This window comes from Perognathus longimembris, chromosome 5 (assembly GCF_023159225.1).
Source record: "Perognathus longimembris pacificus isolate PPM17 chromosome 5, ASM2315922v1, whole genome shotgun sequence".
Classification (NCBI taxonomy): domain Eukaryota; kingdom Metazoa; phylum Chordata; class Mammalia; order Rodentia; family Heteromyidae; genus Perognathus; species Perognathus longimembris.
Window position 1 is genome coordinate 45,813,377 of NC_063165.1, and position 18,398 is coordinate 45,831,774.

The 18,398-nt window shown below is 37.8% G+C and overlaps 1 protein-coding gene across 1 annotated transcript; it reads left to right on the forward strand.

Annotated features, from left to right (window-relative positions):
• The first annotated feature begins 1,764 nt into the window (after positions 1-1,764).
• Positions 1,765-12,759, forward strand: Tex55 (testis expressed 55). Its single transcript, XM_048345821.1, has 4 exons — positions 1,765-2,676; positions 3,246-3,380; positions 3,659-3,721; positions 12,724-12,759. The coding sequence occupies exons 1-4, from the start codon at positions 1,765-1,767 to the stop codon at positions 12,757-12,759; spliced, it is 1,146 nt and encodes a 381-aa protein (XP_048201778.1).
• The last annotated feature ends 5,639 nt before the right edge of the window (positions 12,760-18,398 follow it).

Consider the following 18,398-nt stretch of genomic DNA (forward strand, 5'->3'; position numbering starts at 1 on the left):
CAGGAATCAATGAAACAAGTAATAAACATAAGTAAAGAAATAAATACCCTAAGATGAGAAAATTGTGCAGCAATATAACACAATTTCCTTTACTAAACTTAACATATATCATTAAAGTTTAATTTATATCAGAAAATTATGTTTTTCAAACTAATAGCAAATGCATTTTCCCAATTTTCCAATGCAAATGATATTCCAAAACTAATGCCAGAATTTAACTATTGCCTCATTCAATCATGAATCTTTGCTACTCTCTAGTGGAAGCAGAGTATAAAACATCTCAAAGTGTAGACTTACTTTTACAAGGGACTTGGATCAGGTTGCATTGTAATCGTGAAACTATTTTGTTGAGTGGCAACTCCTTTGTACAACTATGTAAAGGTAATGTTTTTAAATAATTACTAAGTACCAAGAAGAAACAAAAAAGAGAAGTCTATTTGTTGTTAATAATAAGATTCAGAAAGTCCATGGCATCTTCAGAGAAAAAGGGTACTGAACTACATCACCTGACCCTGTAAAGATTCTTCTTTCTCCTTCAGGGTGAGTCTTGCTGACTACTAATTTGCCTTGGTCGTGTCAGGCTTTGGAGAGGCAAAGACAAATGTCTTATCCCCTACCATCTCCATACTGCCTCTTCCTGAAATGGAGAACCTGCTGATCCTGAATTGCACTATTAAGGTTAAAATCAAAAGGAAAAGATGAAAGCATTAATACTGCCCTCTGGTCACCACCACCAGCACCAAGCACAAATTATCTACTTGTTAGGTATTCTATTTGCTATCTGCTCCATAAGACCTTATGCTTCCCACCTAGAAATAACTGTTTTTTTCTTAGACAGACAGAGAAACATACAGACAGACAGACATAGTAGATAGATAGACACATAGAGGTAGGTAGATATGTAGATAGATACATACATGCATACACTTACATTCATACATACACAGAGAGATGCAAAGAGAGATAGGCAGGTAGATAGAAAGACAGACAGAAAGGCACAGATAAACTGTCAGACAGACAGACAGATCATCTGTCCTCTGCTTTGCTTACTCTCTCATTGTAAGGAAAGTATCATTAAGATTGGGAGGTCTAAACTCTTTCTGGTGCTGCTGAGCACAGCACTGGCACTGTTTATAAAGCTAGTTATCAAAAATAGGTTCTAAAAGGGCAAAAGAATACAATGGCTCTATCACCATAAAGAATCACCAGATTCCTCAGAATGTAAAGAAAAATATTTCACAGGTCTATTCATTAGCCCGGACCTGATGCCACATACCACACAGCACACCCGTAATCAGACACAGGTAAGAACTTGATGGAGAGCTGTTTGAAGTGGTGGCAATAGTAACTTCCAGTACACTAAGTGACCCTCAAGTCACTGGGAGAGGGGTACTACTTACACAGGTAGTACCTGAGAGGGCCTAGTTCACTGTGACCCTGCAAGAAAACCCCTCAGAAGGCTCCAGACACTAAGGCAGAGCCCTGAGGCCTTGCTACTGGGCAAGTTGTGGAGTAGCCTTGGCTGGAAATGGCTATTCGGGAGAAAGTGTCCTGGCTCTGGTTCACACTACAGAGTTGACCAACAGTCGGTCTTTGTGAGAGTAGCTTTGGCCAAGCCAAACCCCAGGAATCTCCCTTCCCGCTTGACTTGCCAGGCTGCAGAACAAAGCCCACCTCGGAATGCTGAAAGTCACCTAGGCAACCAAGTCCAAGTTCTTACCCATGGTGCCTACCAACTAAGGCCAGTCAGGGACAGCGCAGAAGATGGATCCGCCTCCTGAAAAACATCCAGATGAATCCTGGGAACAAGAAAACACCACCACACCCTCAACTGCTGACCAAACTAACAATGGGGAAGACAACCAGAAAAACCAAGCTGAAGGGGAGGAGGCGAATGCCCAAACCAATGCTGATCACATTGACCAAAGCTCATATGAACAGTCTTACAGCATAGCATCCAACCAACTTGGACAGATTGACCAGTCTGGCCAGGGAACTTATGAACAGAGTGAACGAAAATGGTCTAAGAAAATTGAAGGGAACAACTCTCAGCAGACTGGCCAGATAGAAGAAAGAACTTCCCAGGCCAGTGACCAAAAATTATCTCAGCAGTCTGACAGAAAAGCTTCCAGAAAGAGTAGTGATAAGGTTTCCTCATCTGATGGAAGAAGTTCTGCACACATTGACTACAGATTTCCTGCCCTGTCTGTTCAAGGACCATCCATCCCCACCACACAAAAGGACCGAGTTAATTACAGAACATCAGGGTCTGCAGAAGACACTGGAGAACAGTCTGCTGAGCAGTTTATGGATGAGGGAGAAGATGACCTGGATGACCTCTTCAAAGAGAAGGAGGGCCATGAAGACTACTACCCAGGCTACCATCAAGCATTAAACCAATTAGAGGATCAGATCTTTTCTGATCTGGTGGATGATGAGGCATATGACTTCAGAATACAGCCCTGCAAATTTGAGGAGAGCTCAAATGAAGTCGAAGACAAACTTTCAGTTGACATGGAGAATGAGACGGAAAGTGCCACAGCTATGCCAAGTTACAAGCTGATGGACACCAGGTTTACCAATATCTTCCAAACACAAGACCAAGCATTTACCCAGAAATTGTCCTCAAGCAAAGCAGCCTATCTCACCAGTGAAGAAGGACTCCAGACCATCCAAGTAAGTCCAGTGGTGAAAAGGGGCAGTTCCCTAACTGGGATCTGCTTGGAGGTTCACATGAGGCCTGGGGGTTGGGGTGGTGGTGAGAGGGGTGAGGGGTAACCCATGTTGGCTCAAGTATGAGGAATAACCCAGGAGAAAGATGCAATATGTTTGTCCCCTCAGGAAAGATCAGTGGACCAAGATTTAGTACTTCTCAAGAGTTCAATGTTTAGTTCTGCTCCTTTGTGACAACTAAGTCCTTCTGCAGTATAGGTTTCTTTCTACCAAGGTAAAAAGATTTGCCATTCCTCAGCACAGCTCTGTAAAGGAAAATGTATTTGAGATAGATTGGAGATGTTCAATCAATGTTCAATTGGAGGACTTACATTGCCTGAAGGATAAGCTGGGTCTACACACACACACACACACACACACACACACACACACACACACACACACACATCTATCTTTCTTCCAACTCCTAAGACTCCTTCCAATCTAGATTCCACCCATAACAGCAGCAAACATTGCTGGAGCTTTTAGAATTTATTAAAAACTTTTGGGGGTGGTGGATGTTTTCATTTCAGGCCAGTAATTCAGGACTTTATGTTGATGGAAAATCTCAAGGTTACAAGAGGAGACTCCCTCCTATCATCTATGAAGATCCTTACCAAATTTCACTCCAATACATGGAGAAACACCACATCCTGCAAATATTCCAGGTAAACCTCTCAATGCTTTCATTGCGCATTCTCAAAAGGTGAAAGATGGGATTTGCTGTCATGAGGGAGATAAGTTTATGGAGAAATCTGAAAGTACATTAAGATGTAGTCACCAAAAGGAGAAAATGGGAAATGATATAAGGCTCTTCGGAGGGGTTAGAAATCAGATTCCATTCTGTTGAATATATATTTGATAATTTTCCTTATCATAAAGTTATAACCTAACTGTATTAAGTTTCTCTCAGAATGAAAACGTGATGTCCTATGCTTTTTCTCAGCATATCACTGAAAAATTAGTCTATGAAAAGCCAGATGATCCGCTGAATTTTATGCTGCACCAGGTATGGAATAGAAATAAAAGAACAACTTTTTGGTTCTCATTGTTGACAAAGGTAGTGTATATGCAGGAAGTTGTACAAAACAAAATGAGCATGACTGAATTATCATGAAATAATCATAACTGTAATTGCCATCCAAATTAACAACAACAGAAAAGAATACTACAACATATTTGAAAACTCCATTTGTCTTCCAGAGATGACTTCCCACAAAGGAATAGTGATTCTGGCTTTTATCTTCTTCACATTGCTTTATAATTTTGCTGCTAAACACAAATTAAGTATGGTTGTGTACATTTGTTAGAGTTTTTAGACCATGTAAAAAGGGAATTGTACACAATATGTATGTGTTTTTATCTGATTTCTTTTGTTCCAAATTATATCTGTAAGAATGCTCCATCTATTACTATATGTAGCTGCCCTTCATTTATTTTCATTGTTGTGTGGTGTTCCTTAGAAAGAATGCTACAATTTATTCCATTTTTCATGGTCATTTCCACCTTAAAGTGATTTAAAAAAATTTTTTTTACTATGTACCTCCCTCTACCTGTTTCTCAGGGGCATGTTTCTCTTCAGTACATACCTTGAAGGGTAATTGCTAGATTGTGGGGTATGTGTGTAATTAGCTTTAGTAGATCATTTCAAACAATTTTCCAAAGTGACTGTATTACATTCCCACCAGCACTTTATGAGATTCCAGTTGTTCTAGGTCCTTACTAGGGTCACTTACTATTAGTGTTTTCAGTATGCATCATTGAGGTACATGAATAGCTAAAATAAGAGTGTCCTTTGTCTTTTGCTGATTACTAAGATTCATACTTTTTATTTGCTCGGCTATTTGAAAATGTTTATTTTCCTATTGCACTGTTTGTCTTTTCCTTATTCATTAGTGAGAAGTTTCCGTACTTGTTGTAAGTTCTTTTGTTAAATTGCATTTGTTGCTAATACCTTCTTACTCTTTATTTTCCCTGTCTAGCTCTTAAGTTTATATTTTGATGAACAGAAACTCTTAAGTTTAATTTAGTCATAATTCAACCATCTTTCACTTTATGATGAACACTTTCAGTTTTCTATTTCAGGAGCCTCTCCCCCACTCTTAAGTTTTCCTATATTATATCTTGTAGAAGTTTGTGGAGTTGTTTATGCAACTGGTATTTTTGTTTGTTTCCTGCCTATCACAGCTCTATCTACAATCTCTGGGATTGGTTGTGTATAGACCAATCAGCTTTTAGTAAATGACCATAACTTCCACATTACTCTGTATTTGAATCATTTCATATTCTTATTTCAAAACAAGACTGTCTTGATTAGTGACCTAAGTATTGATTCTAAAACAAACCCACCTACCTTATTCATCTTGTAGTGTCCTCCAGTTTAGATGTCAGGGAATGCTTGTCTTATAAAATGGTCAAGAGAATTCCATATCCTCCAGCTTTTTGGCAGAATTTGAGGATTGGTATCAGCTCTCTAAATGTCTGATCAAATTCTCTTGTGACATTTATTCTTTATGTTTTCTTTGTTACTTTTTTGTGATTATTGTTTCAATCTCCACACTCATCAATGTCTGTTCAGATTTTTTGTTTCACTTTAAATCTGTCTTTGCAAGTTGTAGGTTGTGAAATTTATTGTTTCTGGTTTATCCTGGACGTGTTCTTTTTTTTGTAGGAGTATAGTTAGCCATAGTTGTCTCTTATAGGCCTTTGTGTTTCTGTAGTAGCAAATGAATTTTTTCATTTCTAATTGTGTTTATTTAAAACTTCTCTTTTATTTTTAATGTTTTAGCCTGGTTAAATGTGTGTTGAGTTTTATCTTTTCAAAGAATCTACTCTTAGTTTTATTGACATCTTATTTATCTATTATGCCTTTTTGCATTTATATCTGCCCTGATATTAGTTCCTTCCTACTATTGATTGGTGGCTTAGTTGGTTTTACCGAAAATCTATCATTTTGAATAAAGGCATTTGTTACTATACATTTCCTTCTTAGAATGGCTTTTACTGTACCCCAATAAGATTTGCTATGTCATGTTTCCATTTCCACTATCCCAAGGTATATTTTTAATTTCTCTTTTGATTTTTTTCCTGCTTCGCTGGTTGCTCAGAGAGTAGTGATTGATTCCTCTGTATATGGGAATTTTCAAAAATAGTCCTGCAACTGACTTCTACTTTCATTCCATTATGTCCACAAAAGATATGGAGAATTCGATGTATGGTTAACAAGAGTATGTATTTTATAGCTACTAAGTAGAATGCTTAATATATAATCATTTAATTTCAGTCCATCTAAGGTTTTGTTCTGCATTGATTTTCTTTCTGTATTATCTATCCGCTGTTTAAAATACATGACATTCCATCTTATTCTACAGATCTATTAATATTTTATGGATCACCTATATTTATATATTCCAAAGTTAGATGCATTGAAATTGTTTATATCCTCCTGATTTACTCCATTATTGTTTATTATGCAATTACTGTCTTTGACTCTTTTGCTATTTTTTACTTTAAGCTTAGTCTGAAGTAAGCTGTAGAGCTTAGTCTGCTATATGCTGGAATATAACTTGTCCATCATTTCATATCAATATATTGGTGTGTTGTTGTGTGTGTGTGTGTGTGTGTGTGTGAAAATTGAGTCTCAGGGGCTGGGGATATAGCCTAGCGGCAAGAGTGCTTGCCTCGTATACATGAGGCCCTGGGTTCAATTCCCCAGCACCACATATACAGAAAAAAATGGCCAGAAGTGGCGCTGTGGCTCAAGTGGCAGAGTGCTAGCCTTGAGCAAAAAGAAGCCAGGGACAGTGCTCAGGCCCTGAGTCCAAGGCCCAGGACTGGCCAAAAAAAAAGAAAAAAGAAAATTGAGTCTCAGATATACCAAATACTGTTGGATTATGTTTTGTAATCTTTTTATTTGAGAATACAATAAAATTGAGAGGTTACAAATTATTACTGGATCTTTTGTTTTGTATTTGTGTTATAATACCTTTATTTCCTCTCTTTCTCCTTTTTACTCCCTTTTCCCTCCCTTCTCTTCCTCCTCCTTTTTGTCATATTAAGTACCAAGCCCAGGACCTCCTGCATGCATGGTAATCACTCTACTACTGAGACACATTCCAAGCCTGTTTCCTTCATTTCTGACAGACAGCTTTGCCACATGTGTTAGTCAGTTGTTGGTTATTATAACAAATACTGGAGATGCTGAGGTACAGAGAGAAAATGTTAATTTTGACTCCAAGTTTTGGAGGTGTAGTCCACGCACATTTGACCTGTGGCCATCCATCATGGGAGGAGTAAAATACCTTACTTGCCCAGCAAGATACCTTACTTTACTAGTGAGAGGTCAGAGAGAAGAAAAGGATGGCATCCACTACTTACTCCAGAGATACACCCCTCCCCCCACATCTCTCGCCAGTCCCTACTTCTTAAAGGCTCTACTCCCTCCTAAAGCATCTTGCTAGGGGTGAAGTCTTTTACCATGAGGACCTTTGGAAGGCATTCTAGATCCAAACTATAGCCTTGGGAAAAGTTAAAAGTTCTTGGTTAGGAAATTTTGCTTTCAGAAATTTGAATATGATATCCAACACCCTCCTCTTACAAAAGCTTCTTTTTTTTTCTCAAATTTTTATTATCAAACTGATGTACAGAGAGGTTACAGTATCATACGTTGGGCATTGGATACATTTCTTGTACTGTTTGTTGCCTTGTCCCTCATGCCCCCCTCCCTCCCCCCCTTTCCCTCTCCCCCCCCCCCAGGTGTTCAGTTCACTTACACCAAACAGTTTTGCAAGTATTGTTACAAAAGCTTCTTTTGAGCAGTCTACTAATACCTCATCTGAGAGTTTTTATAGGTAATGTGTTCACTTCTTCTCTTGCTGATTTCAAGAAAGTCTGTCTATATTTTGACTTTGTCAAACTGATCATAATGTGTCTCAAAGTATTCTCTTAATTGACCTTACCTGAGATCATTTCAGCTTCCTGAATCTGTATGTACATATTCTTCTCAGCATTTGGGGGACTACCAGACATCATTTCCTTAATCAGTTTTCCTCTTTCTTCTTCTGATTTCCCCATAATTTGTATGCTTATACATTTGAGGGCATTCCTTATGGTTTCTTTCTTTCTTTTCTAATTATTTTCCTTTCTGTTCCTCTTGTTAGATCATTTCAAATGACCTGCCCCCAAAATTTGCTGATCTTTTTCTTCCTGAGCAAATCTGATGTTAAAACTTTCCATTGGGGCTGGGGATATAGCCTAGTGGCAAGAGTGCCTGCCTCGGATACACGAGGCCCTAGGTTCGATTCCCCAGCACCACATATACAGAAAACGGCCAGAAGCGGCACTGTGGCTCAAGTGGCAGAGTGCTAGCCTTGAGCGGGAAGAAGCCAGGGACAGTGCTCAGGCCCTGAGTCCAAGGCCCAGGACTGGCCAAAAAAAAAAAAAAAAAAAAAAAACCACAAAAAACTTTCCATTGAACTTTTCCATAGAGCTATGATATTATTCAGCTCCAGGATTTCTGTGTGGTCCTTTTTTTTATTACAGATGTTTCAGTTTTCATTCTGACTTACAAGCAAAGTCCTTGAGCATATTTTTATATATTTTTTTGTTAAAAGTAATGTATACCTATTAAAAAATAGTGTTATCCTCCAGGCATTTCTAAAACTAATACAAATAAAATATCATCCTAGAAGTATTTATAAAGCAATGTCTATAGAAGTTATTAAACACAACCACAATATAAGTTGTCAATGTGCAAGAACACAAACAAAAAACTGGAGTCATTTGTAACTAGACAGAATGCTTTTGTGATGAAAATTAAGATATTAGATCAACCATAATGTTCAACAGGTTTCAAGAATTTGGGCTGAGGGGCTGGGAACGTGGCTTAGTGGTAGAGTGCTTGCCTAGCATGCATAAAGCCCTGGGTTTGATTTCTCAGCACCACATAAACAGAAAAAACTGGAAGTGGCGCTGTGGCTCAAGAGGTAGAGTGCTAGCCTTGAGCACAAGGAAGCTAGGGACAGTGCTTAGGTCCTGAGTTCAAGCCCCAGGTCTAGAAAAAATAAAAAGAATTTGAGCTGAGTTGGAAGTCACTGGTAGACAGTTTATTTTAAAGTGTGAAGTCAACAAACAGTACAAGAAATGTATCCAATGCCCAACGTATGATACTGTAACCTCTCTGTACGTCAGTTTGAAAATAAAAATTTGAGAAAAAAAAAAAAAGAAAAGCACTATGACAACAAAAGTTTAGTGTGTCACTAAGTGAAGACAGAAAATGTATGCAAAAGTGATATAGCTATTCTGCAGCTTATGCACCTGTTAAATGACTTTTTCTGTGTACTGACCGAGGAACTGATATGGTGAAGTTTATTGGACAATAAAAGATAAGTTTAATATAAATTCTCAACATTAAAAAAAAATAAAAAAAATAAAGTGTGAAGTCATGGGTTTAATCTGTACTGCTTTAGTCTTTCTTGTGTGGTCCTTCTTCTAGCTTACATTCCATTAGTAAACTTTTAGTATTATTCATGCACTTTTTTCTGATTTGGTTCTTTTCTTTCACCTCACTGAGTTTCTTTAAAATAATTATTTCAAACTCTTCTCCAGACATTTCATGTGTCTTCTTTTCATGGAACATTTTTAGTTGCCTTCGTGAGCAACATACTGACCTTTGGTTATATGTATGGCATTATGTTAATATCAGGGCACTTTCCGGAGCAAATCCCATTTCCAAAGATTAATTTGCAAATTTCCTGTTAGGTCTCAGAGCTGATAGGATTACCTGTAGTTGTGTGCCAGTTAAGTTGGATCCAGATATCACGGCTGATGCTGAAAGCACTGTAGAGACTAACGCTGGTGGGCCTGTTAGCAGGGACACTAGTGGGCATGTCCCCTACTTAGACTCCGATAAATTGGGCATAAGCCTTGGGCTTTGGAGCTGGCACTGGAGTAAAGGTCTACTGCAGGGCTCAGAGATGTCAGGCCTGTTAAGAGGTTGATAGGGGAGGCTTTCTACAGGTCTCTGGATTGGATCAGGTCAGTTCACTATATATATATAGGCTGGACTACTGCCCTGGTCTGGGACTCTTCATGAGTTAGAACTGAATTCCTAGATTCACACACACACACACACACACACACACACACACACACACACACAAAACACAGATGTTCCTGTGTGCATGGGAACAGAAATATTGGTGGAATGGAGAATATGATTAGGCAGTTCCTTATTCTACCATCTTGCTGATGCCACTGCTAAAAAGGCCCTGGTAATTTTTGCTTGTTGCAAGAAACTGTGGCCTTTACCTTGATGTGTGCTGGAATTTCCACACATAATTTTTGGTGTTATTCTTGGATTTGGTTGATGTACTTAGAGCAGTCTTCTCTTAGTCCTTTTGGGCTACTGTAACAGAACACCACAGAATAGGTAATTTATTTATAAGTGATGGAAATTCATTTTTCCAACTTTAAGGGCTGAGAAGTCCAAGACCAAGATGCAGTTACACTGGTATTTGGTAAGAGTTTAAATATTAATATTCATTAGACTATAGCATGGTCATTTTTTCTCTCTTCAGATAAAATAATTTATTACTATTTTAAGTTCACTGACTCCTCTGACATATATTCTGCTATTAAACTCATCTAGCAATTGTTTTCAAATATTTTTCAATAATAAAATTTCTATTTGATACATGTATATATTTGAAACATTCCTGTATTTTATCCCCTCTGATTTTTTCCTATATTTCCTGTTTTCATTGTATTTTCTTTACTGAGCAAAAGTATCTCAACTGTTGTAATAAAATTGTCCAGTTATCTCAACAATGGGATCACCTTAGAGTTGGCATTGGTTGATTATTTCATTCAAAATAAATTGTATTTTTTTGTTTTTCTGGTCAAATATAGTGTGTTTTGGATATTGTGAACATTATTGTGTGTAGCCTTAGCTCTGCTCCACTTCTCTGGTGAATGGTATTTTTGTTTTATCTAGCTATTACATGCTTAAAATCAGACTATAAGCCCAAGCTTTCTTTCTGTGATCCATAGGCTATATCTCAGATCAATTCTTGAAGAACTGACCATATTACCTTGCATCTGTCCTGTGAGTGCATACTCCAAGGGTAAAACTGAGGTTTGTACAGTGTTCACAGATACAACTGAAGGATCCCCTTGTTTCTTGTAGAAATTGTCCCTCACTCTTCACAGCACCTGCTTCTGTTTAAACAGATTACTCCCCCTGCCTTTCCCATCCAGAAAGCCAGAGATTTCTGTCATAGGTTTAAGTATTCCTTCATTGCCACTCCTATGACTGGGACTATGAGTTCCATGGAGTCAAAGTTGAAACACTGAGGAATTCATTTCGCATTTGTCATTTGCCCCAAGTTTATATGTGTCACACCCCCTTACACACACCCTACATCTGCCTGTCTGCTTAATCTCCTGAACTGCCAGATAGTTGGTTTGGTTTGGGTTTTGTTTGTTTAGAAGACAGGGATTATATTTTGTCCATAAACTGAAGCTGTCATCTACATTTCAAAGTGCCTCCTTCTGCATACAGGAAGCAAAGCTTCCTTTTTGTTTTACAAAAGTAATATATGTATTTAGAGCTTTATCACAAATTTAAATATGTGGTCTTTTTATTTAGTTTCTAATTTATGATTTCTTCTACTCATGCTTTCCAAACATGATTATTTATATAAATTATTAGGTATTGGATTTTGTAGTTGTCTCTTAATTTTTCTGTGAATTGCATTTTGCTAATGCATACTCTGCATGATGTCAAATCTTTGAACTGTGCTGATTTGTTTATAACACAACATATGATTGAGTATCATCAATAAATCACTGGGAATTGGAAAAAGGGTTTATTTTATGATCACTGGAAAGTGATCTAAATGTATTTATTATGTCAAGTTTGATAAACATGTATTCCAAGGCCTAAAATATGAATTTGATTGGTCCCTCTCATAGAATTCTTCCAGTTTAGACTGCACATATAGCTGGCAGTTGTGTTGTTAGGTATAATATGAATTCAGAATCCTATGGCCTTCTGGTAAATTGAACATTTTAATCATTAAGAGATGGGTCATGAACTCTGACTACTGTGTGCAACATTATTATAACACATCATGTTTGTTTTAGTTAATAAAGTGAAATGCCTTTTCCAACTTCATTAATTCTGAACTTTTTCAATTCTTAAGCTTTAGGTTTTTTTCTCATACACAGATACCATTGAGTTTTGCTTTTTTATCATCACTATTTAACTATGACAAGCTTTTCCTTACTTAGATATAATTAGAGATACTTTTACTTTAAATCTCATTTTCTACATGCTGTTTGTCTGACCAGTCTGTTTCTTTCATTCTCTTTTTGTCTTCTTTTATCATTCCATTTTCTCCTGTGGTAGTTTAAATGTTATTTTTTGTTTTTGCCTTTTTTCTTTACACTGGGGTAAGTTTTTTAACTGATGGATTTTGCATTCTAGTATAATATTAGATTACAGAAAATTTTAGCAGCATGCACAGTAAGTTTCTACCCCATGCCCTAGTTTTTCCTATTAACTTTTTGCATTGCTGTGGCACGATTGTTAACATTGATGAGACAATATTGGTACATTAACATCTACAGTTGGCATTAGTGTTCCTCTGTGGATAATTTGTAGACACTATTCAAGTCATTTATCAAATACAGGCTTTAAGAAATGCTTGTGACCTATACCTATAATTACAATGTCACACACAACACGGTCACTGCTCTAATCCTCTTGTTCGCGTTTTGTAATGGTACCTCTAGAGATTATAACATGTATGCTTGATATATATATGTATATATATGTATGTATACTTGTTAACATATATGCTCCTCAAAGTCTATGTTATTTGTTCATACTCAGTACAAGGACACTGCATTGAAGTCACTGCATATTTAGTCACCCCCACCCAAGACATAGCAATTCTAAATACACCAAGATTACAAGTTGAAAAAATAATTCTTCTTCATTTTCCTTAGGTACAGGAAATGATCCAAAACAGAGACAACATGTAAAATCTACAAAGAATGAATTTCTCTTCAGTACGGATCTCCATCATCGGTGTTCATACATGTTCTGTTCCCCACTAAGAAAATCAGCTTTTGAATTGGCCTTGGAGGTAACTACTTAAATGTGTTCCTAATTTTTAAGTAAAAATATACAGTATCTTTGTGAACATCATGTACCAATTACAGATTATCTCTGAATAATCTTACAAAAATATTCATGGTTAGCCATGTGTTGCTATTTCAATATTTATTCCTCCCCCAGTTCATGAATAATAAGTCACAAGTCCAAGAGAGGGTTAAAAACAACTCTTAGCAATTCATATAAATTTCTCATAAGATATTTTTTAAAACTGTCATTTCTCCAAGCTGTTTACAAAATTTCAACCAGAAAATGTATACGAAATAACTTTTTTGTGGTATTGGAGTTTAAACTCAGTACATTGTGCCTGCTAAACAAGTGCTCTCCCATTTGAGCTCTGAAATAACTCAATGACTAACATTTCATTCTTGTAGTGGAGATAATTATTGGAATATCTCCTTCATGTTTCTTAGTAACTACAATATACGTTTACTAGTTTCCTTTTAATTTTTTACCACTTCCTGCCATACTGTGCCATTAGGTAGGATTTAATCTTCTCCCAGAGGTAATGCACGTCTGAGCTGTCTACAGTTCAAGCATGTTACAATAACCTGTACACACCTGTGGGCGAGGCAGGTCACTTCCTCATTACCCATATCCTCCACAGGGCATCTACATCCTGTCCAATGCATAGCCAGTCCAACTGGTATCTCACAGCAAAACACTTGAACTTGCTATGAGATTATCTGCCCAGAAATCAGAATAGAGACAATTATCTAATGCTACATTTGTGAACTGAACCATTTTCAAAATTTCTTTGTGACCACTGCACACTGGATCAGATTCTTTATATTGTTTAACTGATGACTCGGTATGATTGTGCAGCTGCATTACGACAAATTAAGCTTGTATTTGGACAATCACATGCAAAGTCTCCTTTTTAAATTTTTTGTCCTTCCTTTTTCATATTGCACATACAGACATACACCCACACAGACATGCACACACACACATCTCATAGCTTCAAGGTGTTTTTTTCTTTCAGCTGTGCACACATTGTGTGTGTGCTCAGACTCTGTAACTCTTCTCCATGCAGATAAGGGACTTACTTGCTGGTCCTGGCTTGCAAAATTAGGTGAAAGCTGGTAGATTTGCACTGGCCAGCATAACTAAGGTTATAAATTAAATGAACACGATTTGGTACAATATTACTATTAATGAAAAATGAGGATGTTATCAAGAACATCTGCAATTCATCACTGAATTTAGCTCACTGACATTCAGTCTTAGTACCCTATAGCTTTCCCAAGTGTCTTACAGCAAAACACTTTAGATTCAACCACACCAGCACTTGAGCCCTGCCCAAGGGCTCTCCATGATGCCTTTTATAACTGTTGCTTTTGATCTTTCATTATGACACAGTGGACTAGAAATGATGGACCTGCTGTGATCCACTGAGCCAGTCTGGACATATTTATCTGAGGAGGAAAAGATGTATGCAGAGCTTCATATGCAGTGACTCCGGCTCTGCACTAAAAGAACTAGTGTAGAATGTCAGTGAGCTCAAAGTACAGTGTTTTGTTCTTAATTCTAAAATGACAAGAAGGAATCTTTGGGCCAGGATAAACACCACAGGCAAGAAACAGAGAGGACATAGCTGCCAAACAGAAGAGAAAAAGAAGTCTCCAAATTGGCCCTTTCAGAGTAAAGTAGGCGGAGGACATGATGGCCACATAGCATAAAAGTGGGGAGCAAAAGGTTCAATGTCAGAGAAACCAGTGATGAAAAGACACAGTCTCCCTTGAAGAAGCCTTCAAGGATGCTTGATTATGAGCTATTTATAGAGACAAGGCTAGAGTGCCTCCGTATGGTTAAGGTAGATAATAAGTGTAATTGTCACCAGGTGCTGGTAGCTCACACCTGTAATCCTAGCTACTCAGGAGGGCTGAAATCTGAAGACCATGATCCAAAGCTAACCCAGGCAGGAAAATCTATGAGACTCTCATCTCTAATGAAATTCCAAATAGTGGGAAGTGGTTCAAGTGGTAAAGTGCTAGTATTGAGCACAAAGACTCAAGAATAGCACCCAGGCCCTCCCTGAGTTCAAGCCCTAAGACCAGCATTAAAGAAAATGTAATAAGCCGGGTGCCAGTGGTTCACACCTGTAATTCTAGCTACTCAGGAGACTGAGATATGAGGATCACAGTTCAAAGCCAGCCCAGGCAGGAAAGTCCATGAGATTCTTATCTCCAATTAACCACCAGAAAACCGCATAGAGCACCATAGCTCAAATGGTAGAGCACTACCCTTGAGCTGAAGAACTCAAGGACAGTCAGTGTTCAGGCCAAGTTCAAGCCCCACAACTGACAAAAAAAAAAGTAATAAAAAAGTAATTGTATCTGAGCAATCCTGACAACATGACCTTCCTCAGTTTCCCAATTGCCTTGATCTTCTCACAGAAAAAGTTTTTTCCTGGGCCTGTACCTTCCTCTCTTCCATTTAAAGACATCATTGATCGTTAGGGAAATGTAAGTCAAAACCATAATGATATTATCAACTTACATTCACTAGGATGACTACAATCAAAAAGACCAACAGTAAGAAGTGTAGGCAAGAACGTGGAGCCAACAAAATCCTCATACCCTGAAGGCAGGACTAGAAAGTGATGCTGGTGCTTGGGAAAACAGTTGAGTGGTTTCTCAAAAAGTTAAACATTGTATCATCATATTACCCAGCAATTCCAGGGCTGGGGGATGCAACCTAGAGACTTGGAAACCTATTTCCACCCAAACACAAATGCAAATGTTCCTAGAAGCACTCAGAATAGCCCAAAAGTAGAAACAATGTCTATCAACCAAGGGATAAATGACAATTTTGGTATAGAGAAACTGGGAAAACTTGTCACTGCCACAACAGATATGAACCTTGGAGACACCATGCCAAATATACTAGACTACGGACAAAAGATAAATGTTGTATGATTCCACTTCTGTCATATATGTAAAGTATCAAATTCATAAAAATAGAAAATAGGATGCTTGTTATTGGGGCTGGAGGGGAGGAAATGAGGAAATGACTAGTGAACTTTATATTGTATAAGATAGAAACATTGTGGGGACCTGTACATGACAATGTGAATAATCTTAGCCCTGCTGAACTGTACAATAAAAAAACATGATGGCAATGGTAAATGTTGTGTGCTTCCTACCTTGGTCAAACAGTTTTCATTCAAAGTGGATAAAAATGGATATATGCTATAAAGTGGAATGTTATTCAGCAGTAAAAATGAACGAGAATTGTAAAAAAAAAAAAAAGAAGGAAGCACAGACTCACACCTGTAACATGATAAGCTTGGGAAATAACATGTTAGGTAAAGGAAGCCAGACACCAAAAGTCACACACTATGTAATTTTGCTGTTTTTCACATCTTCAACAGATTCCTTTGTCTTACTTGTTGGTCCAGTATATGTCTATAGATATAGATATAGATACAGATATAGATATAAATGATATAAATATAGATATATAGTGTCCATCCTGAGGCTTGAATTCAGGGCCTGGGTTAGCACTGTACCACTTGAGCTATAGCTCCACTTTTAGCTTTTTGGTGGAGATGTGAGTGTGGGTAAGCATAGTTCTAGATGGCCATGTACTTGAATCTTTGTATCCATATTTAACTGAGGGTAAGGTTCTAAGGTATATAGTTCAGTGGTAGATCACTTGCACAGCATATGTTAAACACTCTGGCTCTGATCCCCAGCACTGTAAAAATAAAATATTATTTAATACTCCTGTGGTGTTGGCAGCCAGAAGTTAGATGGAGGGTGGTAGCCTGGCTTATTTTTATAAGCAGCATGGATTTCTTAGGCAGAGTTACATTGTTGGCTTGCTTTTCTTTTGTTTCACTTTGCTTAAAAATTCTCCCCAAATTCCTTTAAAATTGCAGAAAACTTATCAAAAGAAGTAAATATACCATAATACTCAAGAGAAGGAAGAGAGATCAGAGATTTTTATAATTTCTAGAAACAAAGCAGATAGGATAAGCCACAGAATCTACAACTGAGAACACTCAAAGACATAGAAGGAACCGAATACAAAGGCTCTTAGCTATCAGAAAGATTACAATTCTAGGGGCTGTGAATGTGGCTTAGTGGTAGAGTGCTCACCTAGCATGCATGAAACCCTGGATTTGATTCCTCAGCACCACATAGGCAGAAAAGCTGGAAGTGGCACTGTGGCTCAAGTGGTAGAGTGCTAGCCTTGAACAGGAAGAAGCTAGGGACAGTGCTCAGGCGCTGAGTCCAAGCCCTAGGACCGGCACAAAAAAAAAAAAAAAAAAACCCTAAAGATTACAGTTCTAGACTAGCCCAGGCCCAAAAAAAAAAAATTATAAGATCCCAACCAATCAAAAGCTAGACATGGTCTGTCAGCTACAGCAGTAAACTGTAGGATTGGGGTCCAGATTGGCTAGAGAAGAAAGTGTGACCCTATTTCAAAAAATATCCAAAGTAAAAAGGGTTGGGGTTGTGGCTTAAGTAGTAGCATGCCTACTCAGGTACAAGGCCCCAAGTTCGAATTCCAGGAAAAAAAAAAAAGAGGGTGAAGACACTCTGGGGAGAACCTTGGAGAGTTCTAAACTCAGTGTGGGCAGGTACAGGAAGAGAGTGAAGGAGTCACTAAGGAACTTCTTTTATCCAATGACCTTTACAAGTGCTTTCAGTCACCTGCCACTAGAGCCACTCCCACTCATCGTCTAAAGCATCCGTAAGCTTAAATGACACTTCCAGCAATGACACTAAGATAGGAGCTTTCTACCAAAGGGCCATCCACTGAGGATTCTATATTTACACCTTTCTTGTGCTCCTCACTGGGTGCAAATGTAGGTGATAATTGTCTGAAACATATATATTGCTTTTATTCTCCACATAAAACAATGAATGTTAAAAGCACAATATAATGCATATTGAAAGAAACATTTAAAGAAATACAAGACTTCCATAACAGACCCTACGGTTGCACAAACATACTACTTGTTTGCTTCCTTGCTAATCCCTTATGATCACAAAGGTTCCCGGGAAAGCATGTATTCTCAAGAATGATTCTTTTATGATAATTACAATATAGATCCAATAAGCAATGCCATGTATTTTACCACCAAGATCTATTCCTGTTAAGATTTGCTGTACATTCTCCCTAACTTTTATGTTCACATAGACAAAGTGTATCAAATCACACAAACTACTTTGTACATTTTTTTCATCTTCAACACCAGTAACACTCTTACATACCAGTTTTCAATAAATACTAGTTGAATGAGCTGAGCTTATTTCTACATCAGTAAACATTGCTCTGTGGCCTTTTTAACTTCTACATAGAATTCTCATGTGTGGAATTACTATCATTATCTAAACAGGCCTTGAGGGGCTGAGGAAGAAGGTTCTATGACACAGACATGCTTCATGTGTTCCCCCTTCTAGCGGAGCCTGTGGCCCAGCTCCTGGGAAGACCTGCCCCCACCTGTTTTCAGACCCTTTCAATAATTGCTTCATGGGCTGGATACAGTGGC

Excerpts from the sequence above, each read along its gene's own strand:
- Tex55 (XM_048345821.1), top strand. The coding sequence starts at position 1,765 with ATGGATCCGCCTCCTGAAAAACATCCAGATGAATCCTGGGAACAAGAA. Across the intron at positions 3,381-3,658 it reads ACATCCTGCAAATATTCCAG|CATATCACTGAAAAATTAGT; the intron begins GTAAACCTCTCA and ends GCTTTTTCTCAG. Across the intron at positions 3,722-12,723 it reads TGAATTTTATGCTGCACCAG|GTACAGGAAATGATCCAAAA; the intron begins GTATGGAATAGA and ends CATTTTCCTTAG.